We start from the raw sequence: 27,664 nt of genomic DNA, 5'->3' as shown, positions 1-27,664 counted from the left end.
AAAGGTTTTCTCCCTCTCTCATTACACTAGACTCTCGTGGAAACCCATGGGGCGGAATGTCAGAAGGTTCAGGGACAGATGAAATTCTCCTTCACACAGCGGATAGTCAAACTATGGAACTCACTGCCGCAGGAGGCAGGGATGGTTTTAGAAGCAGATTAGGCGAAGATAAGGGTATCCGTGGCTGCTTGCTGCCTCCACAGTTGCTTCTGAATGCCAGTTGCTGGAAAGAGGAGGAGAGAATGCTCTTACACTCAGGTCCCCAAGCCAACTGGTTGGATGCTGCATTTGATAGGCCATGGGCCTGATCCACCAGGCTCGTCTTCTGTATATTCCACATATACTTACATTCCAGTGGACTCTAGGAGGAATAGGTTTGGCAGGCTGTGAAAAAGGGTTCACCGAGAAGGAAACGAAAGCGAGGAAGGGAGGGACTCGAGGAAGGAGGCAGCAAAACCTAAGCGTGGACAGGAAGGGGCAGAGCTCGGGGCTAGAGCATCTGACTTGCATGCGGGAGGTCGCAAGTTCAATCCCCAGCGAGAGAATTCTGCCAAGCCACTGCCAATCCGCAGAGACAGGCCTGAGCTGGGTGAGCCATTGATCTGACTGTTTAAGGTGGTGTCTTAAGATTGCCGTGAGGCTCATTTGACAGCAGGCCCAAGAATTCGGAGGTTGCAGACGTGAAGGTAAGAATAAACGTCCACAAGCAAACCTGTGGCACTCGGGGGTTTATTGGGACTTAGCTGCTGAGGGCAAAAGAGGACACCGACACTCCCACGTTTCACAGACAGGAACAAAAATAGGCGAGCGAGTCTCTCGGCTCCTGCAACAGCCGTCCCGGCAGAGTCCCCAAAGACTTCCTCGCGAATGGGTCTGGCCAAGTAGCAAACAATAAATTAGAGGTCACCAAAGAGTCTGTTACAGAAGGAGCAGGCGAGGGGAGAAGCCGGCCTCCCCACTGCCCCTGGGCAGCGTCCGCATCACTGATCCTTCGCTTCTGTGTCGGGATCCATCTCCGTCAGGACACACAAGGATACGAGCTGGATGAGCCGCGTCATGGAGGCTGCGGAGGGAGGAAAGGGGCATGTCAGGTCGAGGCCAGAGAGAGCCAGGATTGAGGACAGGAGCATTGGGGGGGGGGGGCTATGCTTTCCTCTCTTCACGGTTGGAGGCAGAAATGCTTCAAAATACCAGCTGCTGGAGAGCACAGGAGGGGAAAGGGCTCTTTTGCTCAGATCCTGCTTGTGGGATTCTCATTCGGGCATCTGGTTGGCCCCATCCTGAGAACAGGATGCTGGACTATAGGGGGCCATTGGCCTGATCCTGCGGGCTCTACGTGAGTGAGTGATGCAACAGTTTCTCCAGTTTGCAAATGGGCCCTAGGAAGGTTGGCAACCCCTGCAGTCCAAGCCTCAAGCAGCAGTTGATTTTGAGGGTTATTGTTAGAATTACAATAATAATTCCCCTCCAACTCTGCCTATGCATTGCAGTCTAATTATGCAACGTGGATCCTGCATTTTTAATACAGTCGTACTTGGTTGGCAAATGCCTTGGTACGCAGACGTTTTGGCTCCCGAACGCCATAAACCCAGAAGTGAGTGTTCCGGTTTGCAAACATTTTTTGGAAGCTCCTGCAGCCAATCGGAAGCAGAGTCTAGGTTTTCAAACCTTTCCAGGAATCAAATGGACTCCCGGAACAGATTTAAGTTCAGCAACCAAGGTACCGCTGTAAATATTTCAGGGAGAACCAGCCAGTTTAAGATGACTATCGTGTCCCCTCTTCCACATCTCCAGGACTAAATGCACCAGACTCCCTTCGACATTTCCTCATAGGGACTTGGGAGGATTTAGCCTAGAGCAGAAAGCTGATTTAAGAGACGACACGGTAGCTCTCTTCAAACACCTGAAAGGGCTGTTGGAGAGACGGAGAACATTTGTTTGCTGTTATCGACACCGTGGGGAAAAGCACAAAGCTCCCTCCGATATCGGGGACCCGACGCTAATTTCTGTTCTGCAATTTAAGCGTAGTTGTCCTAGCATTGGGGCAGGGAGAGCTAAGAAGCCATCGGTGAAATGGAGGGGGGGGGTGTTTCCCCCTCTGACTCACCCACGGCCCGGCGCAAGAAGTGCGGCCTCTTCTGCTCAGGCACCCTCACCACCAGGTAGTAGACGGGCAGTCCAGAAGCTGCTATGGCAATGCCAATGGCGGAGTTTATGGGGTCGCTGTAGAGGGGGACGGCTACCAGGAAGACAGTGCAGAGGCAGAAGATGATGGGGAAGACGATGCTGAGCTGGTGGGGAAAGAAAAGGGGGTGTCAAGCAGGCACTTGGCATCTCAAACTACCTCCCAGCCTTCACCTCAGGCTCTCCTCCGAAGAACTGAAGGGGAACAAGCTCAGTTCAACGGGTACAGGAGTCTCTTTCCAATAAGCAGCCAACTGGGTGAGATCATAAGGAAGGCATGAAGGGGGCAGCCATGAACTTTCTTCGCCTCCAGCCGAATTGTCCTCGGGGGTATACTGCACCTGAACATGGAAGCTCGGCTTCGCTACCAGCACAGCAACCATGCTGGGAATGCAACAATCCCCTTTCTGAAGCCATCTCAAGCTAATGGTCATTGCCACGCATGCTTTCAGAGTGGCTGGGGCAATCCAGTCAGATGGGCAGGGTACAAATAATAAAATTATTACTACTATTATTATACAGAGAGAGATGACTTTTCATCAACTTTTCTCAGGCTTACACTACTACCCTTTTTCCTGGAGTCTGGAGCCATTGATTTCCAGCACGGAGCTCACTGCTCTGTCTATTAAAGCCATTCTGGCCGAGCTCAGGCCCATTCCCTCCTGGTAGGAGTTTCGGCCATGGTGACTACCTGGCCCACAGCCATAACGCATTGCAAAGGATGTTGGGGCATGGGCAGAATGCATATGCTCTGCGAGAGAGGCAGCTCAGTTTTAGGAAGGCAGCCCAAAGAACCGCTGGCTGATTTCTTGTCGACCGCTTCCTGCTGGCTGGGACCGTTGCAAAGGAGAATTATTATTATTATTATTATTATTATTATTATTATTATTATTATTATTATTATTATTATTATTATTATTATTATTTCATTTTTACCCTGCCCTCCCCAGCCAAGACTGGGCTCAGGGCGGCTAACACCAGTTATAAAAATTGATTAAAATACAACTTAAAAACAAGATTAAAATACAACATTAAAATGCAGCCTCGTTTCAGTAGAAAATCAAAACTGGGGAAGAAAACGTCAAATCTTCATACCGGACGAGGTGGACTTTGGTCTATTGCAGCAAAAAGCTTTGTACCATTCACAAGAAAGGGTGTGTGATCAGCACTGCAGAATGCCTAAATGAGCATTCGAGGAACAGCACGCATCGTGCCTTGTGAATTTAAGCACAAAACAGCAGGCCGCGGGATCCTTTTTTTATTTTCAAAGACAAGTTTTGAGGGTTTCCCCTGCCCTACCTTGAGGGGACGTTCCCTTGATGGCTCCTTCCAGCGTAGGTACAGCTGCCCCGCGATCGACAGGCCCACAAAGAACCAGTAGCTAAAACTGTAGTAATTGATGAGCTTGAAGATGTCCTCTACGCAGAGGTAGACCAGGGCCATGGCTCCCTGTGGTGATTAGGGGGTAGGGGGGGGAAATAGATGGTAAGTGGGATAAGCTATGCTAGGAAGTCGGTGTGTGGTGTCCAAACTTTTTTCAAAGAGGGCCAGATTTGATGAAGTGAAGGGCTGTGGGGGCCAACCAAAGGGCCAACCAAAATTATTGACCTTTTTTTAGGATTGAAGTTGTTGAGCTTTTTTATGATTTTACCCCAGGAAATAAACTGCCACAGGGGCCGGATTAAACCGACCGGCAGGCCAGATATTGGCCCCTGGAACAGACTTTGGACGTGGCTTGTTAGAGCATCAGACCAGGACCTGGGAGATCAGGCTTCAAATCCTCACTCGGCCATGAAGCTCCTTGGGTGACCTTGGGCTGGTCACTGCCTCTCTCAGCCTAGCCTACCTCTCAGGGTTGTTTTGGGGTTTAAACGAAGAGGGGAAGAACCACGTTGAGCTCCTTGGAGGAAAGGGTGGGGCATAGAAATGCAAGGAATAACACAGCGTCCACCGTCTAACCAAACACATAGACACATCTCTCCCTGAAGACCGTGACTCCGCGAACTCAGCCCTTCCGAAAAGGGCCACCCACATTCTCCCCACAAGATGTCCCAGGAGCGCAGGTTTGTGCTATTCTGGGTGCTGACTCATGGCGCTTGATTCCCCCGTCTTCCTTCCTGGAGCTGAGGGCAGCTGTCTTGGTGGTTTCTATGACAGCCTCGCATCCAAGACCCAGCCCTGTTCGCCTCACAGATGGAGCGATATCTAGACTGCTGTGGTCTGCGGAGAAAGGCCGCTCCGCAGGAACTCAGGGCAGGGCTTTGGTGCAGCTGCCCCTATTCCGTGGAAGAGCATTCCTGTCGAGATAAAGACGGGTGCCCACAGCCTGCAGTTTCGGGAAATTTCTTCACTTAAGCTTTCCCAGCTGGAAGAATAGATCACTGCCATGGGATGTCTGGTTTTTTTGTTTTGCATTTGCCTGGTGTTCCTTTTGGTTGTTTTAACTGTTTTTATTATATCTCGCACATCGCCTTGGAAGAGAGTTATTACAGTGGAACCTCGGTTTTTGAACGTAATCCATTCCGGATGTCCGTCCGACTTCCAAAACGTTCGAAAACCAAGGATCAAAGGGCTGACTGCAAAGTCAATAGAAAAAAATGAAAAACGCGCCTTGGAAGCCTTTTGACTTCCGAGGCACGTTCGAAAACAGAAGCATTCACTTCCGGGTTTTCGGTGTTCGGCCCTCAAAAGGTTGCCCAGAAGGCAATGAGGCCCTCGGGATCAAAAAGGTTCCTTCCCTACCCCTGCTGCAGATACTGTGGGATGGGATTATGAATATAGGCATACGGTTCCTCTCTGTCTCTCTATGTGTTCATTCACAGGGGGGTTTTAATTGAAATGCAGCAGTCCAATAAATGAGCTTGCATTCCAAAATATTTGATCAGTAACAAATTCAGTTTTCCCCCATCCCGTCTAAGCCGATTAAGAGATCAGGGCAGCAGTCTTTAGCCAGTGAACCTGGGGAGGTCTGTCGTCTCCCCCTGCAGAAGGCTGCCAGGAGCTACAAAGAGTCCTTTTTCGCTTTCGCTTTATTTATTTTTTATTATTTTTATTTTTAAGACTCGCTTCCCTTCCTCCCCTGCCATGCAGCCTAGGGTGTTCTCCCCGGCTACCCAGGACTTACGTTAAAAAGCAGCGCTGGCACAGGCGTGAACCGCTCGACGTGGATCATGCAGATGGCATCAGGTAAGTGCCCCTCACGGGAACCAACGAAAAACAACCTGGCAAGAGCAAGGGAGGGTAAGGAAGCTGCTGGCTGAGGCAGAGGGGAATTGCCCCAGCTGGTGACCAAGACCAACAGAGGGGCAGGGCAAGGGGTCAGGCTGTGTCCCCGTCCCCCCATCCCCCCCGGGGACTGGCACAGTTCCCAGAATCCACTGTGCCAATTCAAAAGAACAAGAGAACGGACACTCCATTCAGACAAGGGAACCAGCCATTCCCAAAGCACTTCCACAACCCAGACTCCTGAAATCCCTCTTCCTCTGCTTAACTTTGCTGGTGAGAAACAGATATATATTTGGCGCTCAGAGAGGTTTGCCATACCCGCAGGGTGGCACAATGCCTCCTCCAGTGAAGTAAAATTAGGGCAGATTCAGATCCATTTTGCCACCAACAGTGGACGGAGAACACAGCCGTCATATGGCTAGTATCCACACTGACAGCCTTACCCCTAGTTTCCTGGGACCCCAGGTGAGTTTCTGAGGGTCAATCCAGGCAATTATTTTTTCTTACATGTAAGAAGCTTTACCACATAGGGAAAGACTTCTGTGCAAAACAGAATCTTTGCACAAAAGTGGAAAGTTACCTAGTTTCTGGCATGCTGACATTTCCCCCCTCCCAAATGTGGTTCATGGTTCCTCGGGTGAAAATGAGTGGAGGTAAATCCATTCGTGGAAGAGCTCCAAAATTACATTTTGAATGACTCCCGGGGCTGGGAGTGTAATGGTGTGGGCCAATCTGAACGTTTTCCATGGTTTATTTCTGAAGATCATGGGCACGAGTAAAAGTTGCCATAATTTTATCTCCGTTAAGAACTTTCTTGACCCTGGTACAACTCCTTATCGTGAACATGTCATGTAAGGCTTCCTGACCTTCTTAATACTTTAGGTAAAGACTAGTACAGTAATCTGGTGTTACCAGCAAAATTTAATTTACACCTCCTGTAAAAAGAATGGGGTCCACATAGACAATAGTAAGATAAGCTTGGAACTCAGGAAACAAACAAGATAACCAGTTTTGTAATTTCTAACTAGGATTATGTTCTTTCAAGTCCCAATTATGCAGAGTAAACAAAATAAGGAAATAGGCAGGAAACTGTAGGAAGAGACTACAGAATAGGAATGTAGGTGATCTAACAAATCACTCGTCCCAAAGACCCTGTCCCCTCAATGTTGAGAATGCATTGGCTCAAAACAGCACTTACAGCCTAAGATTTTCAATGGTTGGTGAGATGTCAAAAGCACCAAAATCGGACCCTTTTGACTCTATGCAGTCAAGGACCAGCCTGACACTAGGAGTCACGATAGGACATTTCCCCTCACCTTTCTTGTTTTGTTTTTTATTGTAAGTTCTGTGGCAAAATAATCACACTCACTTTCTTTAGGCTTTGGGGAATAGTTAAAGGTAAAGAGACCCATGACCATTAGGTCCAGTCACGGATGACTCTGGGCTTGCGGCGCTCATCTCACGTTACTGGCCGAGGGAGCCGGCATACAGCTTCCGGGTCATGTGGCCAGCATGATTAATCAGCTTCTGGTGAACCAGAGCAGTGCACAGAAACGCCGTTCACCTTCCCCCCCGGAGCGGTACCTATTTATCTACTTGCACTTTGACGTGCTTTCGAACTGCTAGGTGGGCAGGAGCTGGGACCCAGCAACGGGAGCTCACCCCGTCGCGGGGATTCGAACCGCCGTACCTCTAGATGCAAACGGGATCCGTTCCAGAGCCCTGTTCGCATCTGGAGCAGTCCGCAACCCGCAGTGCCGCTTCTGCGCATGCGTGGGTCTCAATTTGGCCCATCTGCGCATGATGTCATTTGACTCGTCTGCGCATGCGCGACCCACCAAACCCGGAAGTAATCCGTTCCGTTACTTCCAGGTTTGGCACGTTCGTAACCCGTGCCGTTCGCAACCCACAGCGAACGCAACACGAGGTACGACTGTACTCTACAAGTTGCTCCCCACTTATATTGTAACTCTGCTGCCTGAAGCAACATTTATATGCTCTGTCTCTCATTTCATGTAATGAACCATGGGTAGGCAAACTAAGGCCCGGGGGCCGGATCCAGCCCAATCACCTTCTAAATCCGGCTCGCGGACGGTCCAGGAATCAGTACGAGTAGAATGTGTCCTTTTATTTAAAATGCATCTCTGGGTTATTTGTGGGGCATAGGAATTCGTTCATTTTTTTCCCTTCAAAATATAGTCTGGCCGCCCACAAGGTCTGAGGGACAGTGGACCGGCCCCCTTGCTGAAAAACTTTGCTGACCCCTAAACCAACCTTTCTTTACTGTTCTTTCACAAGAACTTCTCGTGGGCAAACACATATTTGTAGCAAACGCAGAAGGCCCGAAACCTCTCGGGAGGGTGTGTAGGAATGCACACGAGTGCCGGGCAGGCATGTGGGTTCAGAGACACATCTTTATAACAGGAGATGCATTGCAGGTTACCTGGAAGCGGCTAAAATGGAAGCGTTCAGCCCCCCAAAGCAGGACAGGGCGACAGCAAGTGGGATCGTCCAGTTCATAACTCCAAAAACTTGATCGGCAAAGGTCTGGAAGGAAGAGAACATGAGAAGAAAATGAGCTGGTGAATGCTTTGCAGGGGGGTTTCTAGTATTAACTTCATTCCCAAATAATAAATTATTATTATTACTATAACTCAACAAGAGACTACTTGCGGCTGTACTCCAGGAGGCCAAGGTGGGAGGAATGCACCTCATTGCAAATCATTGCAACAAAATTGTTCATAAATTGCCACTCCGTTACCTCACATTGTACACTCTCCCTTTGAAGTTGTTCTTTTCAGTAAATGATCAACGCTAATGGCCCTCCGTGGACCAGCCCACTGGATTCCAAAGTGACCTGTCATTCCGGGGCAGGAGGAAGAGGGAACGGGATCTACTCACCACGGCCACAGCGTCGCTTGTTAATATCTCTGTCTTGCTCAGCACTGTGTAATACGCCACGTTGGTCATGATGTAGATCACTGTGACGATGGGCATCGAGATGCCTATGGAGAGGGGAAGGTTCCTGAGGAATGGCAGTGAGGAAAAACAAATGTTAACTCCCTTCCATCACCCACTTTGTACTTCCCTTGGCACTACTCATGCCCAGGGCTAGCAGAATACACTGAAGCCCACATTACCACCCAGAGGTCCTAGAAAGCTGCTTTGCAAAACCCAGGTACCCAGAATCCCCTGCTCCCCAAGACCCAGTTCCCAGAATCCCCTGCTCCACAAGACCCAGTTCCCAGAATCCCCTGCTCCCCAAGACCCAGCTCCCAGAATCCCCTGCTCCCCAAGGCTCAGCTCCCAGAATCCCCTGCTCCCCAAGACCCAGTTCCCAGAATCCCCTGCTCCCCAAGACCCAGTTCCCAGAATCCCCTGCTCCCCAAGACCCAGTTCCCAGAATCCCCTGCTCCCCAAGGCTCAGCTCCCAGAATCCCCTGCTCCCTAAGTAGCCTAAGAAACTCTGTGTCACCCTTGGCTTCCTTTATTTTCATTTGCCTGCTGTACTAAAGAACATGGAGAAAATTATTACCAGGCGGCGGAGCAGGGTGTTAAATGAAAAAATGCTCCAGCTAAGCAGAAAATATAGTGCTTGACTCTGCAGACTCGCTTTGCTGTGATGAAAATTGCAAGACTGGCACCTCCTCCCTCTTAAGCCAAGCTATTATTTGATTCAATCAAATCAACATTTCTGCCGAGATCCCTTTAAACAATTCTTTAGCCGAAAGTGGATCTTTAGATTACAGCTTGCTCTGCAAAACCCAATACATTTTATGCTAGGCTTCACACAGTGTTCCCCTTCACTGCCAAGCCCAGGAAGCAAGCTGAGCCTCTCTCAGCCGTCCCCGGACTGTGATGTAATGCCCAGCTGTGGCTGCTAGATGGCAGAACTCCTCCACAAGAGCCCATCCCGAACAAAACCCGTTAAAAGGAGGAAAGGAAATTCGGCTACTTATAGAATGGAAGAGATCACCGGGGTTCTGCCACCACAGCTCCATCACACACACCCATATTTTCTTTTCTCATTTTTTGAGACTGTATGATGTGCTTTCAAGTACGCAAGAGGGAGAGCACTCACTCAGCTGTTTTAAAAACAGCTCTCCAGGCAAAGTATGGAGAAGCCTCTTATCCATTTCTCTGCATCAGAAAGCCCAACTAAAGACCAGAGACAAAGACTGAAGATGCAGGGAGGGAGGGAAGTACTTAAGGCTAGTCAGTGGCGGAGTAAGGCTCCGCGGTACCCGGGGCGGCAAAGGAAACGCCCCGGGGGCGGGGCGTCGTGACATCACATTGTGACGTCATGACGCTCCGCCCCCAGGGCGTTTCCGGGGGTGCGGCTCAAAAGGAGGCTGTGGAAGCGGCGATCCGATGACAGAGTGCGCCTGCGCGCGCAGGCGCACTCCGTCGTCGGGCCGTGCGCTGCCGCTCCCAGGGTGACGGAGGGAGCGGCAGCGCATGGGAATGGTGGGAGGGGCTGCCTCTTGTCACCCCCACGTGCCGCCGTTCGCTCCGTTGCCCCAGGAGCAGCAGCACCGCACACACCGTGCGCTGCTGCTCCCGGGGGGGACGGAGCCAGCGGCAGCGCGTGGGGCTGACAAGCGCCGGCCCCTCCTGCCACTCCCCACGCTGCCGGTCACCCCGGGAGCAGCAGCGCTGCACGGACGGGGTGCTCCCTCGGCCGTGCGCTGTTGCTCCTGGGGTGACGGAGGGAGCGGCAGCGCTTGGGAATGGCGGGAGGGGCTGCCGCTTGTCACCCCCATGCGCCGCCGCTCGCTCCGGTCGCCCCAGGAGCAACAGCGCACGGCCGAGGGAGCACCCCATCCGTGCAGCGCTGCTGCTCCCGGGGTGACCGGCGTTGCCTGGGGAGTGGCGGGAGGGGCGCCGCTTGTCGCCCCCACCCGCCGCTTGTCGCCCCCACCCGCCGCTTGTGGCCCCTGTCGCCCGGGGGCGTACCGCCCCCAGCGCCCCCCCCTAGCGACGCCCCTGAGGCTAGTCAGTTTCAATTCCTTTGGAAGCAGAGCACAGATTTTAAGGAGGGAACAATGTCGCTTGTCCCTAAGGATGTCACAGGCGCTGTCCAATAGGTCCATGCAGCCTCATTCCACACAAAATGCCAAAACACCGGTCTCACTAGCTGAGGACAGCCACGTTTTTCTCTGCAAATGCTGACCTTTCAGGGTTCTTGATTTCCTCGGTGACAAAATTGAGGGTGTCCCATCCCGAGTAGGAGAAGAGGGCGGAGTACAGGGCAAGTGCAATGTCCCCCGTGTGCCAGGAGGATCCTTCGAAAGGGTCGGCAAAGTTCTGCGAATGTCCTATAAGCAAAGATAACCACGTCCAGGTCAATCGGTCAACTTCTAGTTGCATTGAAAAAACATCCTGCCTGAGGAAAATTGGAAGAGATGCAAAAGTCCCATCTGTGGTGCTAACACACTGTTTCCTCGCACAAGCCATCGCTAGACGCTCACAGCTGGCAAGTGAAAATTGTCCAGGTGCAAACAGAAGCCCACAAAGCCACAAGATGTGGGAAAGTGGGCTGTGAGTCTGTCTGGCTTTGGGCTTTGGGTTCAAGTCTCGCCTCAGACGTGGGTTCAGTGAGTTGCCTGGGGTGGACCACTAACTCTCAACTTTCCCACTGCAGAATGGGCACAGGGGCCTACACCGAAAGGCTCTGAGGTCGAAACACAGTAAAGGTCAAGAAGGCTCCAATGTTTCTATGCCTATGTGCATCCAAAGTGCCACGTCCGTCCGTTCTAAACCTTAATGTGGAGGGAGGGCAAGAGGGGGGAGACCAGGGCTAGAGAGGGGAGTACCTTGCCCAATGCGGACCACGCCGGCGATGATCACAGCAATGAGAGCCAGCACCTTGGCGTAGGTGGACAGATCCTGCACCCGCGTGCCCCATTTCACATAGGCGCAGTTGACAAAAGTGAGGAGGCCTGGAAGAGAAAACAAGCCAGAAGTCATCCTATGGCAAGGGGCCCTTGGACTACACCGGCCCCATCCACCCTAGACCATCCACATACACGGCAAAGTCCCACTGAATCCTTCCCTTCTCCAATTTCAAATGTATATTCAATACAGAAATATAAATGCATGCCTAAGCGGCTGATTCCTAAAAGAGAAAAAGAGAAAGAGAGAGAGAAGAAGGAGAGGGAGAAATTGACGCAGCTGTCCAGTAATTTTTCTGCTGGACTCCATTTTATTTTCTTGGTGCAGAGGTGGGAAACATTTTTTTTTTTGGCAGCCCAAGGGCCACATTTCCCTGTAGAGAACCTCCTGGGGGCCACCTCCCAGTCGTGGGTGGAGCCAGTGGCAAAAGTGGGTGGAGCAACAGATGCACAACTCTTCTAAAGTATGAATCAGAGTTTTTTACACACACCTCTCTCTCTACCCAGGCAAACATGAGACAACATCGCAGATCAAGGCCAAGAAGCCAGGCAAAAGCCCTCAAGGATAGGAGAGAGCAGGGCTGCTGAGGGATGCGGTTTGGGGAGAGTTCTGTGAACTGGACAGAGAGGCCTGGGGGGTCACATTTCGCCTGGAGGTACTGAGGTCCTCGGTTGCTCCAAATGAGGAGCAAATAAAACAAAAGGTACAAAAGTCTAGTGCCGTTGGGCCAATCCTTCCAAGGCGTCCTCAGGCAAATGGGGTGGCTGCACCCCTGGAGTGACCTGGTGAAGGAGGGGACTCCCTGCCCCCTTAACTGCCCCACTTTTTGTGGGTCTCTTGGGCGTGAGTTGTTAGGAACGGAAGCCTCTCTGCATGGCTGTGTGTTGTCTGTCTTGTGATGCACAAGTGGGTGGCTGGTATGTGTACCCCTGGAGGAATTGCAAGGAGGCAATGCAGCCCCGGGTCCAAAGAAGGTTAGCCATCTCTAGTCTAGGACCAGGCACAAAGGAGAACAGACCCCCCCCCATGCCACTATGACCTCCGACCTCCATTTCCCATTGTCATGGGATTATGCTCTCACATGCACCCATTCTCCTAGATGTGAGAAAGAGTGTGTATTCATGAGATATCCCTGGGGGACAAAATCTGAATCTTGAATCCAGAAGAGGGCAACCAAAATCTTGAATCCAGAAGAAGGCAACCAAAATGGTCAAAGGCCTGGAAACAATGCCTTATGAGGAACGGCTTAGGGAGCTGGGTATGTTTAGCCTGGAGAAGAGAAGGTAAAGGGGGGATATGATAGCCATGTTCAAATATATAAAAGGATGTCATATAGAGGAGGGTGAAAGTTGTTTTCTGCTGCTCCAGAGAAGCGGACACGGAGCAATGGATTCAAACTACAAGAAAGAAGATTCCACCTATACATTAGGAAGAACTTCCTGACAGTGAGAATTTGTTAGGCAGTGGAATTTGCTACCAAGGAGTGTGGTGGAGTCTCCTTCTTTGGAGGTCTTTAAGCGGAGGCTTGACAGCCATCTGTCAGGAATGCTTTGATGGCGTTTCCTGCTTGGCAGGGGGTTGCACTGGATGGCCCTTGTGGTCTCTTCCAACTCTATGATTCTATGAATCTTTGCGATTTTAAAGGGTGGGGAGGTGTTTCCCTGGACCCCACTACTTGCTTGGCTTCTGTTTATTCCCATGGAAAATTAATGCGGCTACTGAGCTGAGTCCAATCCTCATAGCCCTGTCCTGCCAGTCCTACTTCCTTCCTGGGTTGTGACGCAAGACCGAGTGACAAAGAGAGCGAAAGTAAGCGTTGGGAAATGGCTTGTCAGCAAACGAGTCTAGGAAGGATGGATGGGGGACCTACAGACAGGACAGCCTTGGCCCAAAAGGAACGCTTTGCCCCAGCTAAAAGGTGACCTTCATTCCCCTGCATTTGTGAGATCTGATAGATACCGGTACATGGCACCCAAGAGCTGGAGCAAAGATGGAAACTGGGGGTGGGGGTGGAACACAGGGCACAGAGTCTATCACCTATTCCTAGTCCTGAGAAGGAGTAGGGTCTAGCTGTTTGGTGCACCAGCTCTGCCTAGGTCCCAGGTTCCATCCCTGATGGCATTTCCAGGCAGAACTGAGAGAATGCGCCCTTGCCCGAAACCTTGCAAAGTCACTGGCAGTCAGTGTTCGCAATGAGCCAGGCAGATCCCAACAGCCTGATTTGGTATAATGAAGCTCCCCTCCTCTCAAGAGCACTTATGAATAAAATAGAGACGATACAGAATCTCCCAAAGCAAGGCGGTTGCCCTTTATTTTATTACTGCTGCAGCAGGGTGTTTGCAAGCAAAGACCACGAACAAAGGTACGCAAGCTCCTATATAGACTTTTTGAAATTCCCCCCCTCCAGCTCAAGACCACCCCTCCATACATTAGAATTACATCACAAATTGGGAGGGTCTGGTGTTATTTTCAAGATGTTATTTTGAAACCCCTGCCTGAGCAGAAAAGACAGAGACCAGACCAGAGTTCTAAAGAAAATCAAACCAGCTAGTAAGCCTGATCTTTATTATTTGTTTTGGTACATTAATAACAATTATTATATATAAATAAATTACCTTAAAAATCTTACAACAGTGTCAGGGGACCTTTTCCACCTTCCCTTCTGGGCTAGCTTCTAGACACAGCCATGCGCTCACCATGGATCCTCGAGGAGGATGCAAAGCAGGGCTGGTGGTTCTGCAGGCTGAGAAGCTTGGGGGAAACTCATCAGCATCCTAGCCCCTCATTTAAAAAGGTAACATTAACAAAACCAAACAACTTGGGCAAACATAACAAGGATCGTGGCTAACGCACAAACGGTCATCCAGAGTCCGAATTAAGAGGGAGGGAGATGGGACTTCCTCGAGAGGAAGTGGAGAAGTTGTTTATCCCTTTCCAGCTCCTGAGGCTCTGATCTTCTCCCCTGCTCACCTTTATCTTTATTCCAGGAACAAGTTGTTGTGACTCAAGGGGCTGTGCAATACTCAGCTTTCTACCAGACGCCCAAACCTGGCAGGAGGATGATGCTAGACACGGGGCGGGGGGGGGGGGCTCAGAGAAGGCCCCCGTCCCAGCTTCGTACCTTTCCCCCTCAGCTCCAGGGTGCGGATGGAGCTTTCCTATTGGCAGGAGCAGGGGGGAACTGGGGACACCTTGCAAACAACGGCCCTGCTTCTTTATAAACAAGGCCATAAATTCCTCTCTCTTATCAGGCGGGTGAGATGCTCTGAACAGAGAAAACCACACATACCGTGAGCTGCACTCGCTTGCACATGGCTCCAGCAATTCCCCACGCATGAGGCAACCCAGTTTCCTCAGTTCGGGTGCGGGGGGACCAAGTCCACCTCAAATCTTGCCCTACAAGAGGTTTTGGGGGGGATCCCAAATTTAGGGGTTTGTGGTTAATGAATCTTTCAGCTTCTACGTCTGTAAAATGGGAATAACTACAATGGCCTAACTTACAGACCTGTTGCTACTGCGTTAGCATTTGTGAAGCACTGAGCACCTGGGTAGCAGCGGGGGGGGGGGGCATAATCCTCTGCTCCAACCTTCCCCCGGCACCCTTTGCCTGAAGACACACTGGGCTTGTGGGGTGCTCTCAGCTAGCCTCCCATCACCTCCGGCATTCATGCCTGACCTCGTGCCTCCCTCAGCCGTCACATTCCTGTGTGTTGCAACGGGAGCGGTTTCGGGGAGCCTGACATTGCGTTTCTCGCCAGCTGGATCTGGACAACAGCTGCCGACTCAGCACGCTGCCGGTCTCCCAGCTGAAGTCACTCATTTCCTGAGAGAGACCCAGAATTACCCACAGGGTTAGGAGGAGCACAGAGCCGAGAGGCCCCAGAGGATAGGCTCGTGCCAGGTTTAGAACACCACTCACTGGTGGATCAACAGACCATGAGTCAGAAAAGGCTTGATATGAAAGCGGTGTCACTCTTGAGCATGTGCAGAGTGTCTGTCCCTCCCCACTGATCAACTACACCCATCTTGCTCAGTCCAAGGCAACAGGTGGTGAAACCCAGTCCCAAACAGCCTCAAGCAGGCACGGACTTGCCCAGATGCAAACAGTTTAGCTTTTAACCAACTCATCTTCCACAGGAGAGGGAAGCAGAGACTCAGGACCCCCTTCGTTCTCCCTGGAGACCACCCTAGAGCTCCAGCGGGGGAGAACGAGGCTGGGTGGGCTTCAGGGTCCCTTCCAACTCTACACTTCTGTGATTCTAGTATCTCTCCAGCTTGGAGCTGCAAGATTAACATCTAACAAACAGGCAGCTGATAAAGGCTGTGGAGCCATTATACTTTTCTCTTTTATGTCTAACTAGAGGAGTGAGATGTATTGTGGGCAAAGGGAGCTAGAAGCCGGGCCTTATCTGAGATAACAGCCATATCTATTGGTTATACCCAGTAACCCCTCACCCCCCCCCCAAATTCTGCTCTCCTGCCCTGCCCTCCTTCCAGGGGAGTGGTACTCCCATAACTAAAGGCATGTTGTGGGTGTCAGAATTCCTGGGTCCATCCCACACCCAGTTCCAGAAGCTCAAGGTGGAGCTTTGGCGAAGCACAAAGTCTGAAGCTTCCCTTACGCCGGAGATTCAAAACCATTGCCAAGGAAGGAAAGAGTTTCCCAGAACTGGGAAGGAAAGGTCGGCAGCAGAGAAAGATAAAGGAACAATGGGAGATTAGATAAGGGGAGGAGGGCTGCCTTTCAGCCCACCTGAGGCTGAATCAGCTCAGGCACTGCCAGGGCTTTTTTTTTACTTTTCTTTTCAAACAGCAACTAATGCCCCCCCCCTCCCAAGAAACTTCACACAGCCCCGCTGGGTCCCCCCAAATCCTCCTCAACCTCTCCCCACAGTGCCCGCTGGCAGTCTCACTCACAGATGCAGACGGCAGCCAAGAGTCGGCCTGCCAGGTAAGGCGCCTCGCAGGACGGGAACACGGGTTGCACCAGGTAGTTGGCGAATGTGATGGCAATGACAGCCTGGCTGGTGGGCTCAATGATGAGGAGAGAGGTCCACAGGCGGATGAAGGCCGGCAGCTGCCCAAAGGCTTCCAAGATGTAGGCGTAGCTGGCCCCCGATTTTTTGATGGTGGTGCCCAGTTCTGCGTAGCACAGGGCCCCAAAGACAGAGAACAGCCCCCCAATGGCCCAGACCACAAGGGAGAGGCCGTACGAGTCACTGTACATCAGCACACCCTTGGGAGAAACGAAGATGCCCGAGCCGATCATGTTGCCCACGATCAAGCAGACCCCGTTGATCAGGGAGATTTCCTTCTTCAGCTTCATGGAGTCGTCGGGAGACTTGCCGGAGGAGTCCTCGGGGGGCTGGCGGGAGGAGGAATTTGAGGTCCCGTTGGGTACTGAGGTGGCCGGCAGCTCATCCTGAGGAGTCGCCTCGTAGCGGGTGGTCTTGGCCATAGCTTGGCAAGAAAAGGAACAGTTCTTTTATTATTATTATTATTATTATTATTATTATTATTATTATTATTATTATTCATTACCTGCCCTGCAACCATAAGGTCTCCCAGAGCAGGTTGCATCATTGAAACGTAACATTAAAAACCATTTGAGACAATTTACAATCATACAGATAAAAATATACGCCTCAAGGAGGGGTGTCTTCAGCCTTCAGCATCCTCCAGAAGCTGTATAATGAAGGTCCCAGAGGAAGGCACATCCACGTCTTAGGGGTTCACCAGAGATCATTTCCTCTCCTGACCTGCCACTCCACCCACACCCCAGCCTCAGAGGGGGGAGGAATTGCCAAGAGGACCCCTTCTGCCAATCTTAGCATCTAAGAGGCTCTGTCGGGATGTAGGCAATCTTTCAGGGTGTTTTGGGACCTGAGGCGTTTGAGCTCTAGTGCATCTTGTACCCGTGCACCTGGCACATTTCAAAACCAAGAAGATGGGTTTTTGTCTCTTGCACTTTAAAAGGCAGCGGCTCCCAAACTCCTTAACAACTTGAAGAACCCTCTCCCGTTTCTGCTTGGCGCATTTTGCTAACATAAAGCAGTAGCTCTAGGAGGTACAACACCCAAAAGGATGGCGTACTCTTCCAGGAGGCGCAAGCTGCGACAGGGCATTGGGAGAAAAGAGGTTGGGGGTGTAAGCTGGCGTGCACAGGCAGGAAGGAAACGGGACATGAGTGCCTCTACTTTCCGGGGGGGGGGGGAGAGCATGCTATCCCAGGAGACAAACAAGTGCTAGAAGCGGGCAGATGTCCCTCTGCCTCCCAAATACTGGGGCCCAGGGCGTGGTTCTTACCTCTTATTTGCCTGAAGAGCTGCAAAGGATGAGCACTAGAACCTTGATCCTCATTTCTGGAAGGCGAGTCCAGCAAGCAAGTTTGGGGCACTGAGGTTACCTAGACACTATCTCTTAAATCTGAACAGCCCAAACAGGTAATGGTTGGGTAATCTTAAAGAGGTTGGGAGCTAGGCACTGTAGGTTTCCTTTTCTGCCCAGGGAGAGGGTGTCTGGGTGTGTGTGTGGAGAATGCAGGGGGCTGGGAACCAGGAAAAGAGAGGTTTCAGCTTTGAGAGCGCAGTTCTGGGGCTGGATTCCCACCCACCATCCCACACAATATTATTAGGGGACAGAAAGGGGTATATAGATGGGGATGATGGGAAAGAGAAACTGACAGATACTCACAGTCCACAGCGCAGTTCCTCCTCCTGCTCTGTCGTCTTATCCCCACGCCAGTTTAAGAATAAAGAGACAGAAGCTGCCAGAACAGCACTTTTAACATGAGGAACTAACCAGGGTTGCCGGAGGCGGGGTGAGGGGGGGGTAAAGGAGGGTGAGCCATTGACCGAGTCCAAGGTCCGTCTGGTGCCAGGTGGGGGCAGGGGGAGTGCTATGGGAGATAAGAGGACTGGCAGTGCCTCTGGGGCACCCCATGGCTGAGCGGTCCAAGAATTGGCTTCCTGCAGGAACGTCTCACGCGTGTGCACCCTCACAAACGGCACTATCAGTTTCCCACAGCAGCCCCCTTATGCATCCTGTGAGACGTCAAGCCTCCCAAGTCACACAGAGCGTCTCTGCAGAGACAAAGAGACCTGTGGGAATCGGCAGCTTGCTAGACCTAGCGGGGCAAATGTTTCAAAATTAAAAGGTTATCAGCCCCGAAAGCAACCAAGCCTGTCAGATTGGTTCAAGAGGAAAATCTCGCCACCATTCTTGCATTGCAGGGGGTTGGACTAGATGACCCTCAGGGGTCCCTTCCAACTATACAGTTCTATGATCCACGAACTTAACCTTCGCTTCTGACATTGGTAGTTGGGAGTTGGAGCAGGGGAGTTGTTGTTTTCACAATTTGGCAAATGAATGGCAAGTGGGAATCCAAAACTTCAAATGTTATCTTTTCCCAGACTGTATAAATCACACACGATGGCAACTTTCCAAGCCACACCAAACTCTTCTTCAGACAGAAAAAGTCCTGTGCGGCTCTTGACAATTGCTACACAACACACACCCTGCATCCTGGCTATTTGGAATTCGTTTTCTGGAGAAAATGAGCCACACATTTGAATCAGGTTGCAACCCTATGCACACCTACCTGGGAATAAGCCTAATTGAATTCAATGGGACACGAGCAGGATTACACTGCAAGAGCACAATCGTTTTGTACACTTCCCTGGGAGCAAGCCCCGTTCAATAAAGAGTGTGGGACTGAGGACTTGGCAAGTATGCACAGCATCACGCTGTAAGAGAATTGGGACAAGAGCAGCAGGGGAGGGGTTCACCCTGTTAAATTAACACTCCAACCCCACCCCCATGGCTAAATTTAGGGCTGCCACCTTTTTCACTGGCTGTGCTCCTGCGCCTTTTATTTCAGTTATATCACAGGCAGAAACACGCATTGATTTGGCTTCACTGAAATGCAAGCAGGTTTGGGCTCCAGTTATCATGCATGAGAAGGAGTCCACTTGCATGAACCATACATGCATGCCTGTTCAATATATATCAGATCACAATTTATAAATGTGTGCTTTATAAATCTATGTTATACACGTGCTTAAAGAGCAAGTTTCTTCAAAGGGGGGGGGGGGCGACAACTTGATCCACCCAACCTCCAGGAACCCAGGAGTCCGAGGTTGCCAGCAAAGCAACTCCTCTTCCTGTTTATGCCGTTTCCAAGGGCGACGGCTTCCTTAGCAACCGAAGGCCAAGGTGGCGACGGCAAAGCCTTGCCCATTTCAAAGATGGCCAAAGAGCCCCTTTCCGCCCTTAAGAAAAATGGCAGTTAGAAATAAATAAACAAACAAACAAGCACGCCACCTTTCCTGAGGCTATGAGTGAAAGGGAAATGCATCTTTCAGGTGAAAAGGCGACGCAGAGCGTGTTCCCTAACCCAATACGGTGAGTGGGGATATAGCTTCCGGTTTAAATCACAAAATGGCGCCGTGCTTCGTTTGCCGGTACTCACATCCGGGTCCCCGTACCAAAATGGCTGCTCTCACTATTGAAAATATCTCCCTTAGGCAACTAGGAACATTGATTAGCTCACGTTCCCAAGGCCCTTCAGCGGGGCCTGTGGGAATGCGCAGCTATATCCGACTGGGTTTACGGAGACTTCGGGCGTTTTCTCCTCTTTCCTACGTTTTTTTCTTAGAACTCTGAAACGATCCGTACAAGATGGCGCCCTCCTGGCATTTTTTTACGTCTCGCAAGGCTTCCGGATGAGGCGACCTTTCCGGCCGCAAGTGGCTGGTTTCCGCTGACGAATTATCCCAAAATGGCGGCGCTCATTTAAAAATGGCGACTCCCAGTGGAGGTGTGTGTGTGTGTGTTTTTCCCGTACAACCTCTGCGAACGGAAGCGCGTGGTCCATTTCTCCGATGTTTAGTGTCAAAATGGCAGCTTGCGTGGCTCGGAGGCTGGGTACGGAAATCTTGCCGGTGGGAGAGCTAGGGAAGGGAGAGGGGCTACGGATTTTGCATGTTTGTTCAGAAGCAGGATGCTCTTTTCTGGGAGTCAGTCCCACCAAAGCCGATGGGGAATCCCTCCTGAGTGGGAGGATTGCGGGGTAAAAGAGAGGAGTTGTCCCCCAAGTGCCCTTCTTTTCTTACTATCATCGCAGGTTGCTGTTCCAGAATTATACCCATGTCAAATTCGGGAAAGTGAAACGTGCACAGTTGCCTCTCTAGCAATTTTTAAAAGGGGGGGGGGCGGCGACTTTTATGGCTTTTAAATGGTATATACGTATATGATTTCTAAATGGCATTTGCTTAGTTTCTTTTAGCTTGTGTGTTGCGATGAAAATATAATATGATTTTCGACGTTTTAAGCACGACCCGTTGCCAGAGCCCATAATGGTTATAACTGATTTATGCACCGGCTTTCGCTATAGCATTATGCTATTGTACTGTTGTGGCTATGAAATACTAGTTGCTAGAACTTGCAAGTGGGGAGATGGCTCGAATCCTGCTTGCAGATTTCCCAAAGGCATCTAGTTAGCCACTGTGAGAACAGGATGCTGGGCTAGATGGCCCGTTGGCCTGATCCTGCAGCCTTCTCTTATGTTCCTGTAAAGTAAGGAGAGGGAGAGGCGATTTGACCCTCCAGGTGTAGGACTTCCAACTACCATCAACCCCCGGCAAGCACAGCCTGATGGGAAATGTAGTCCAAAACTGCTGGAGGTCACAGGTTTGGTGAATGCTGGACTACAGGTTCCCCCCACTCCTGCCATAATGGGGGGAGGAGCACTAATCCAGATTAGTACCTGCTTTCCTCTACCACACAGCACATCATCCTTGCAAAGTTCTCGGGTCAGTTTTTGCCTCTGCCCATGAACTTGGTGGTAGCCTTGGGGCAGTGGAGCATTTGCAATAATAGTATAGACCGGCCTAACGAGGTGGTTGTAGAAGAAGAAGAAGAAGAAGAGTTTGGATTTGATATCCCGCTTTTCACTACCCAAAGGAGTCTCAAAGCGGCTAACATTCTCCTTTCCCTTCCTCCCCCACAACAAACACTCTGTGAGGTGAGTGGGGCTGAGAGACTTCAAAGAAGCGTGACTAGCCCAAGGTCACCCAGCAGCTGCATGTGGAGGAGCGGAGACGCGAACCCGGTTCCCCAGATAACGAGTCTACCGCTCTTAACCACTACACCACACTGGCTCTTGTACTGGTTGTAACAGTTACCAAAAAAAAAAAGAATGCTTAGAAAGCTTTGGGTCCCCTAAAGTATATTTATCTATATGCAGTGGTTTCAAGAGTACAAGGCACCGTGATTCTGACTGAATCCTGAATTTCTCTTTCTACTTCCAACCCTGCAGGACCTCGGCTGGCAAAAATTGCTTCGGTGTCTCGGACCTTCCACTGCAGTACTGTGGATCAGTCTGGTGGGGCCTGGAGAGTGAAGTGAGTGCCAGAGATAGAGGGTGACATCTTCCAAGCTAGAGAGGGATCCTTCATCTTACTTACTCCATTATTATTATTATTATTATTATTATTATTATTATTTTTCTGGCAGCACTGCAAATGACTTTGCCCTCTGTATACTTCCTTCCAGGCACGGTTTCCCTATAAACCCTTCACATTACGGACCCTTAACAGACCTTCCCGACTGGTCGTTTGCTGGTAAGAAAATGGGTGTTTATATTATTTGTTTTGCTGTATTTAGGCTGCAGACTTGCAAAATAAAAATAATGTTGCCTTTGCATGATATCGGACCATTGATCCAACTAGGTCAGTATTTATAATCTCCTCTTCCACCCCAACTCACAGCTCGGTTAATCTGGAAGAGAACCAGTGTACTTTGCTAAGTGCTAACTTAGTGTTAAAATTTGGCCCATAATCACCATTCCTCCCTCCACTTCTTTCCCCCTTTTCTTCCTAATGCAACACTAATGTAACGCAGCTTGAAAAAAGAGACATGGCACATACTTTTGTAAACTAAGAAATCTTTAATAAAAAATTAAAAAAAAAAATTGGCCCATAAAACTTGTTACTATCTGTCATGATCTGAGGGTGCAGAAAAGGGGTGTGACTGTAGCATCCTTTGCCAAGCAGGCACCTTCCAGGGGTTGTTGGACTACAACTCCTATCAGTCCCTTGGTGGGAGTGATGGGATTTGTAGTCCAACCTCTGGAGGGCGCCAGCTTGGGAAGGCTGGAAGAGCGCATGCATCCGTGTTGAAATAACCTTAACAACCTGGCATGAGGTGCTATTGAGATTACTTTCTTGTACTTTTGAGCATACAGGGAAGGAGCAAGTATCTGTATCCTTTTTTTGGTTTTTTTCTCTACCCCAGATGGGCGGCCAGCCCCACCGATGAAAAATCATCTCCGTCGGAAGGAAAAGAACGAAAACTTGGCTGTAAGTGGGAGCCAGAGCACCTAAGAGTATTAGGAGTCCTGGTTTGGGGGGAATTTTGGAATTCCGTTAAGGAAGAGTGTGAGGCTTCCTGGATTCGCAGAATGCTGGAAAACCTAACAGGTGTAATAACAGATGGAAATGAGCCAATCTGGAGTTATTACTATGCTGTTGCCCTATAGGAAAAGGATCCAGTGGGTTCTGAGGCAGGGAGTTTTCTCTCTAGAGGTCTGGTTTGTTTGTTTTTTAATGGCAGGCTCAGTCCTGGATCCTATGAATTAAGTCTGCATATGCTCAGAGGCAGGTTGCCTATGAGCAGGGGTCAGCAAACTTTTTCAGCAGGGGTCCGTTCCACTGTCCGTCAGACCTTGTGGGGGGACCGGACTATATTTTGAAAAAATAATAATGAATGAATTCTTATGCCCCACAAATAACCTAGAGATGCATTTTAAATAAAAGGACACATTCTACTCATGTAAAAACACGCTGATTCCCGGACTGTCCGCAGGCTGGATTTAGAAGGCGATTGGGCCGCATCCGGCCCCCGGGCCTTAGATTGGGGACCCCTGCCTATGAGCATATGCAGAGTGCCCACTGCTGAGCACCTTCAGCCAGCTCTTTTACCTCTTGAAACTGGGATAAGGATGGGAGGGAAGCATGAGCATTGGTGAGTTTACATTACAGCTATGAACGTAAACCGGTTTGAATCCCATCGCTCCCCACGAACGTTTGGAATTTTAGCTTTGTGCCTTCCGGAATACGGCTGAACAGTTCTCAAGATTTCTTGAGAAAGGACAGTGCAGTTTGAAACCCGTTTTAAAATTCGTGGCGTAACGTAATGTAACCTCAGCAACGGATTATGTACTTATTTTATTTATTTATTTGATCCAGCGTATGAATCGCTTCCCCCAAAACACCTTGGAAGTGATTTCGCAGTTTAAAAAAAAGCATCAGAGCTAAATGCAATTCCATATGTGAAAGCGATTTTTTAAGATTCCACGTGTTAAAAAGTGTTTCCGTGTATACAAACAAAACAACGCCGTTTAAAAGCAATTTCATGCGTAGAAACCGTTCCATATCCAATATGAATATAGACTGCGATAAAGAGAATCGCTTTAAACGCTTGTTGAAAAAGGCCCCATCTGCACCCAAGCAGAACTACAGTTTCCAGAATGGCTTACCAGTCTGTCTTTTTTCCTCACAGGGAATTCTGGGAATGATAGTTCTCTGAGGGAAATAGTGGTTTCCTAACAACACTCAGAACCCTTGTTTTTATTTATTTTTTATTTCCTAAAATTTATATACTGTGTGTGTGTGTGTGTGTGTGTTTTATATTTTAAAAAAACTGGTTCCCAGGAATGAGGCAGAAGCTGTGACAGTTTAAAGTGGTTTGAACGTCTAATGCAGATGGGGCCAATAGAGACGGCGCCTGTCCAATGGCCGCTGAGGATTTCCTCAGGCTCTGAGCTCACTTCGCTCTTCACTTTGCCTCCTCAGCGTCGGATAGCCATGATCTCCGCAGAAATGGATCAGGGGGTGGAGAAGTGGAAAGCTAAGCAGAATGAACGAGAGCAACAGGCAGAGGAAAAGCGACGCAACAGACTTCAACCTAAAGGAAACTCCCAAAAGCAAGACCCCAAATAAACACGTTCCCTCCCCCACATACACATCCCTCCAATTTGGGGCTTGATTTGTTGTTGTTTTTTTAAAAATGTTCTCTTTTTTTAATAACAAGGAAGAAGGAATAACAGATTCCCAACGTGGTTCTAGTTCAAGAACTGCCCTAGAGCCTTCGCTTGGGGCCAACTGCCTCGGCAGCCATTTTGTGTGCCGTATCTTAAGGAGAAGAGGCAGCGGGCAAAGGAGAAGCAGACCTTGGCTGGCTTAAGCTTTGGCAAGGTTGCCCCGTCCTTCCATCTCCATGCTGTGGTCTCTCTCCCGTGGTGCCCACCTGATGTTTGCAATTGGGAAATAACCGGATTGTTCCATAGAACGTTCCTGTCCAAAGAAAATGGAACCTGTAGCTCCTGTTTGTTTGGGTTAGGGGAGAAGCGGCACAAAATGGTGGTCCTTTTGCACAGTAGCTTGGAGGAGGATCAATTTTAATGCAGCTTTATAGGGTGTGGGTTAGGCTTTTAAAAAAACGGTTTGGGCAGAAGCTGGGACATTGCAACAAGCTCATCTCAGGGTCACGCACGTTAGAGTCACCTCCACACCATACATGTTAAAAGACTGTTGTATCACTCTTAACAGCCATGGGTAATTTTGGGGACCGTGTTTGCTTATTTTAAACTGCACATCCCCTCTTTTCATCTAGGTTCTCAAACGTGGCTTACAGCAATAACACATTGCCGCAAACAATCAGAAACCTAGATTAGACCCCTGACATTTTAAACTTTGAGAATCTAAAATCTGCAAAAGGGAGGGGGGGGGAGAGAAATTCAAATATATGGGAAAGTAGGGTGCAAAGGCCTACCCAAATAATCTGAAGCTGTTAAAGGAGCCCTGGAACCTTGTGAAGAGGACTAAAAAATTCTGGGCTGCATCAATAGGAGTATAGCATCTAGATCAGGGAAGTAATAATACCACTGTATTCCGCTCTGGTCAGACTTCACTTGGAATACTGTGTCCAGTTCTGGGCACCACAGTTCCAGAAGGATACTGACAAGCTGGAACGTGTCCAGAGGAGGGCAACCAAAATGGTCAAAGGCCTGGAAACGATGCCTTATGAGGAACGGCTGAGGGAGCTGGGTATGTTTAGCCTGGAGAAGAGAAGGTGAAGGGGTGATATGATAGCCATGTTCAAACATATCAAAGGATGTCATATAGAGGAGGGTGAGGTTGTTTTCTGCTGCTCCAGAGAAGCGGACACGGGGCAATGGATTCAAACTACAAGAAAGAAGATTCCACCTAAACATTAGGAAGAACTTCCTGACAGTAAGAGCTGTTCGGCAGTGGAATTTGCTACCAAGGAGTGTGGTGGAGTCTCCTTCTTTGGAGGTCTTTAAGCGGAGGCTTGACAGCCATCTGTCAGGAATGCTTTGATGGTGTTTCCTGCTTGGCAGGGGGTTGGACTGGATGGCCCTTGTGGTCTCTTCCAACTCTATGATTCTAGGACCCCAAAGCATGTGCAAAGTTGCTTTACCTTGGTCTGCTGTCCTAGCAGTTCGGAGTCTCATCGCTCCAGGGAGGTTTTCCAAGAGAAGCTTAAAAAAATAAATTTAAACTACTGCTACCTCTCCCCAAACCGTACGGCCTAGGGGTTAGAGGAGGTACAAGGGTTGGAGAGAGTCAGCAGCATTACACACTTAATATTTTTCTGCCTTTGTCAGCTGGCCTGAGGAACTGTGTGTGTGTTTAGGTTGGAGGAGATCTCAGCCTGGCTGCAGACCTCCTGGTGGCCATAAGCCAGGCTGGAAGGAATCTTGGCCCTCTCCTCTGGAAAAGGGAGCGCTCCTTTTCCCCTCCTGCCATGTAGATTCCCTCTTGAGATGGCTCTCTGCTTCTTCATATTTTGTTTTTTTCACCTTCCCTCTCTTGGCCCCGTGGGAACCACTGCCTGCTGGAGGTGAAGTCACAGCACTGCAGGAAGGAAGAAGGATAAAGGGCTGAGAATGAGGGACTTGAAAGGCAGAGGTGTGCACACACAAACACAAAAATATTACTTCCTTCCCAATGGAAAAGAGGTTCCCACACATTCACCGCTACCGCAATGATCTATTCTGGTGGTTTTCTACCCCTCCTAAATTGCCTTTTTCCCCCTAATAGGGTGGAATGTTTCCTGTCGCACCCAGTAGCCATTTTTGCAGCAAGCATCACAGTATTGTGACACCTTAACAAAGTAGTTACGCTTGTAATTTTTGGTGCCATCATAATAATAACAATTTAAAAATGTTAAAAGTCTTTGGCCCTTTTGCTGCTTTTCCCTGGAGGCTTTTCCCCTCCGGGGATTTGTGCAAACGGCCTCTGAAATTTATCGGAGGCAGGATGCCAGTATCTGAGAAATCCTAAGCAGGGAGAGTACCGACACACTGCTCACGATCCGCTTTCAGATTTCTGGGACAGCTCAGTTGGCAGAGCACGGCAATCTTAAATCTCAGGGTGGTGGGTTCGAGTCCCACCTTGGGCAAAAGATTCCTGCACTGCAGGGGGGTTGGACTAGATGGCTCTCGTGGTCCCTTCCAACTCTACAATTCTATCATTCCTGTTGGGGGCAGGTTTGGGACAAGCCTTCTGATCATGTAGGGTTGGCCTGTGTTGCCTGTGATCTTGGGAGGACGTGGTTTTGTGAAACTCTTCTGATGCAAAATTTCCATTGTCTCCAGTGCGGCCTGCCTGCTTCTCCCCTGGATTTTTTCTCTGTTTAAGCTTTCTAATACAGGAACTTGGATGCCAAAATTTGGGTCAGTGGCTCAGCCAGGGGCGGGAACAGAGTAGGGATTTCCCCCCCCCCTTCCCTCCTTCCCAAAAAAATCCTCTTTCCATCCCGTGATCCTAGCTGTGACTGACAACACAAAGCCCAACCCCAAAGATTCGGGATTTTGAGGCCCTGTGTGTGTGTGTGTTTAGTTTCTCCCCCATTCCTCCCCCCAACCCTGCCAGCTCTGCCTTGCTGATCCCAGCTGTGTTTTGAACACATCTCTCACCCCCCCCCATTCCCTCCCACCCCATATTGGTAATTGCTTCCAGATGCCAGAAGCCACGAAAGCATGGATGAGATCAGCGCCTGGGGCCTCTGCCAAGCGCACGAGACCCACGGGGACATCCAAGGGGCTGGAGAGACAGCAGTGCAGAGGGTTGCCGTTTGCTGCAGCGCCCCCCACCCCACCCCATTGAGCCTCGGCAACCCACCCTCCCAGCCCCACTTCCTCAGGGCTCCCCCCTACTTCAGGGTCACCCATCCACACACACACACCTTCGAGCATGAAGCCAATGGGGCGGCCAAAACATTTGAGCTGTAGCCTCGCTGCAGCCCTTGTCAGTATCTATTGAATTATTCCTGA

General features: G+C 50.0%; 2 protein-coding genes across 6 annotated transcripts; one reads left to right on the top strand and one right to left on the bottom strand.

Moving 5' to 3' along the window:
* Positions 1-751: 751 nt before the first annotated feature.
* SLC7A7 (solute carrier family 7 member 7) lies at positions 752-18,230 on the bottom strand. 2 transcript variants are annotated; one of them, XM_033169980.1, is made up of 10 exons: positions 17,998-18,230; positions 16,222-16,764; positions 11,226-11,351; positions 10,583-10,727; positions 8,311-8,434; positions 7,853-7,956; positions 5,309-5,405; positions 3,484-3,633; positions 2,108-2,291; positions 752-1,063 (listed from the first exon to the last, which is right to left on the bottom strand). In XM_033169980.1, the coding sequence occupies exons 2-10, from the start codon at positions 16,760-16,762 to the stop codon at positions 981-983; spliced, it is 1,554 nt and encodes a 517-aa protein (XP_033025871.1). In that variant the 5' UTR covers positions 16,763-16,764; positions 17,998-18,230; the 3' UTR covers positions 752-980. The 2 variants fall into 2 exon arrangements, with proteins under 2 accessions (XP_033025871.1, XP_033025872.1); XM_033169981.1 differs by lacking the exon at positions 17,998-18,230 and adding an exon at positions 17,611-17,766.
* A 1,803-nt stretch (positions 18,231-20,033) lies between these two features.
* MRPL52 (mitochondrial ribosomal protein L52) lies at positions 20,034-24,340 on the top strand. Of its 4 annotated transcripts, none has more exons than XM_033170952.1 (5): positions 20,034-20,122; positions 21,623-21,707; positions 21,820-21,926; positions 22,600-22,664; positions 24,159-24,340. In XM_033170952.1, the coding sequence occupies exons 1-5, from the start codon at positions 20,104-20,106 to the stop codon at positions 24,303-24,305; spliced, it is 423 nt and encodes a 140-aa protein (XP_033026843.1). In that variant the 5' UTR covers positions 20,034-20,103; the 3' UTR covers positions 24,306-24,340. The 4 variants fall into 4 exon arrangements, with proteins under 4 accessions (XP_033026843.1, XP_033026846.1, XP_033026844.1 ...); XM_033170955.1 differs by having other exon boundaries at positions 20,046-20,122; positions 21,859-21,926; XM_033170953.1 differs by lacking the exon at positions 20,034-20,122 and adding an exon at positions 20,134-20,229 and having other exon boundaries at positions 21,859-21,926.
* The last annotated feature ends 3,324 nt before the right edge of the window (positions 24,341-27,664 follow it).

This window comes from Lacerta agilis, chromosome 14, assembly GCF_009819535.1.
Source record: "Lacerta agilis isolate rLacAgi1 chromosome 14, rLacAgi1.pri, whole genome shotgun sequence".
Lineage (NCBI taxonomy): Eukaryota > Metazoa > Chordata > Lepidosauria > Squamata > Lacertidae > Lacerta > Lacerta agilis.
The sequence above is the reverse complement of the archived record's forward strand: the minus strand, read 5'-3'. Positions and strand labels throughout refer to the sequence as shown.

Bases quoted from the DNA above. Each gene is read 5' to 3' on its own strand.
- SLC7A7 (XM_033169980.1), bottom strand. From the start codon at position 16,762: ATGGCCAAGACCACCCGCTACGAGGCGACTCCTCAGGATGAGCTGCCG. The intron at 7,957-8,310 runs GTGAGTAGATCC...TCTTCCTTCCAG, and splicing joins CAAGCGACGCTGTGGCCGTG to ACCTTTGCCGATCAAGTTTT. The intron at 5,406-7,852 runs GTAACCTGCAAT...TGCTCTTGCCAG, and splicing joins TCCATTTTAGCCGCTTCCAG to GTTGTTTTTCGTTGGTTCCC.
- MRPL52 (XM_033170951.1), top strand. From the start codon at position 20,187: ATGTTTAGTGTCAAAATGGCAGCTTGCGTGGCTCGGAGGCTGG. The intron at 21,927-22,599 runs GTAAGAAAATGG...TCTCTACCCCAG, and splicing joins TCCCGACTGGTCGTTTGCTG to ATGGGCGGCCAGCCCCACCG. The intron at 22,665-24,158 runs GTAAGTGGGAGC...TTGCCTCCTCAG, and splicing joins AAAAGAACGAAAACTTGGCT to CGTCGGATAGCCATGATCTC.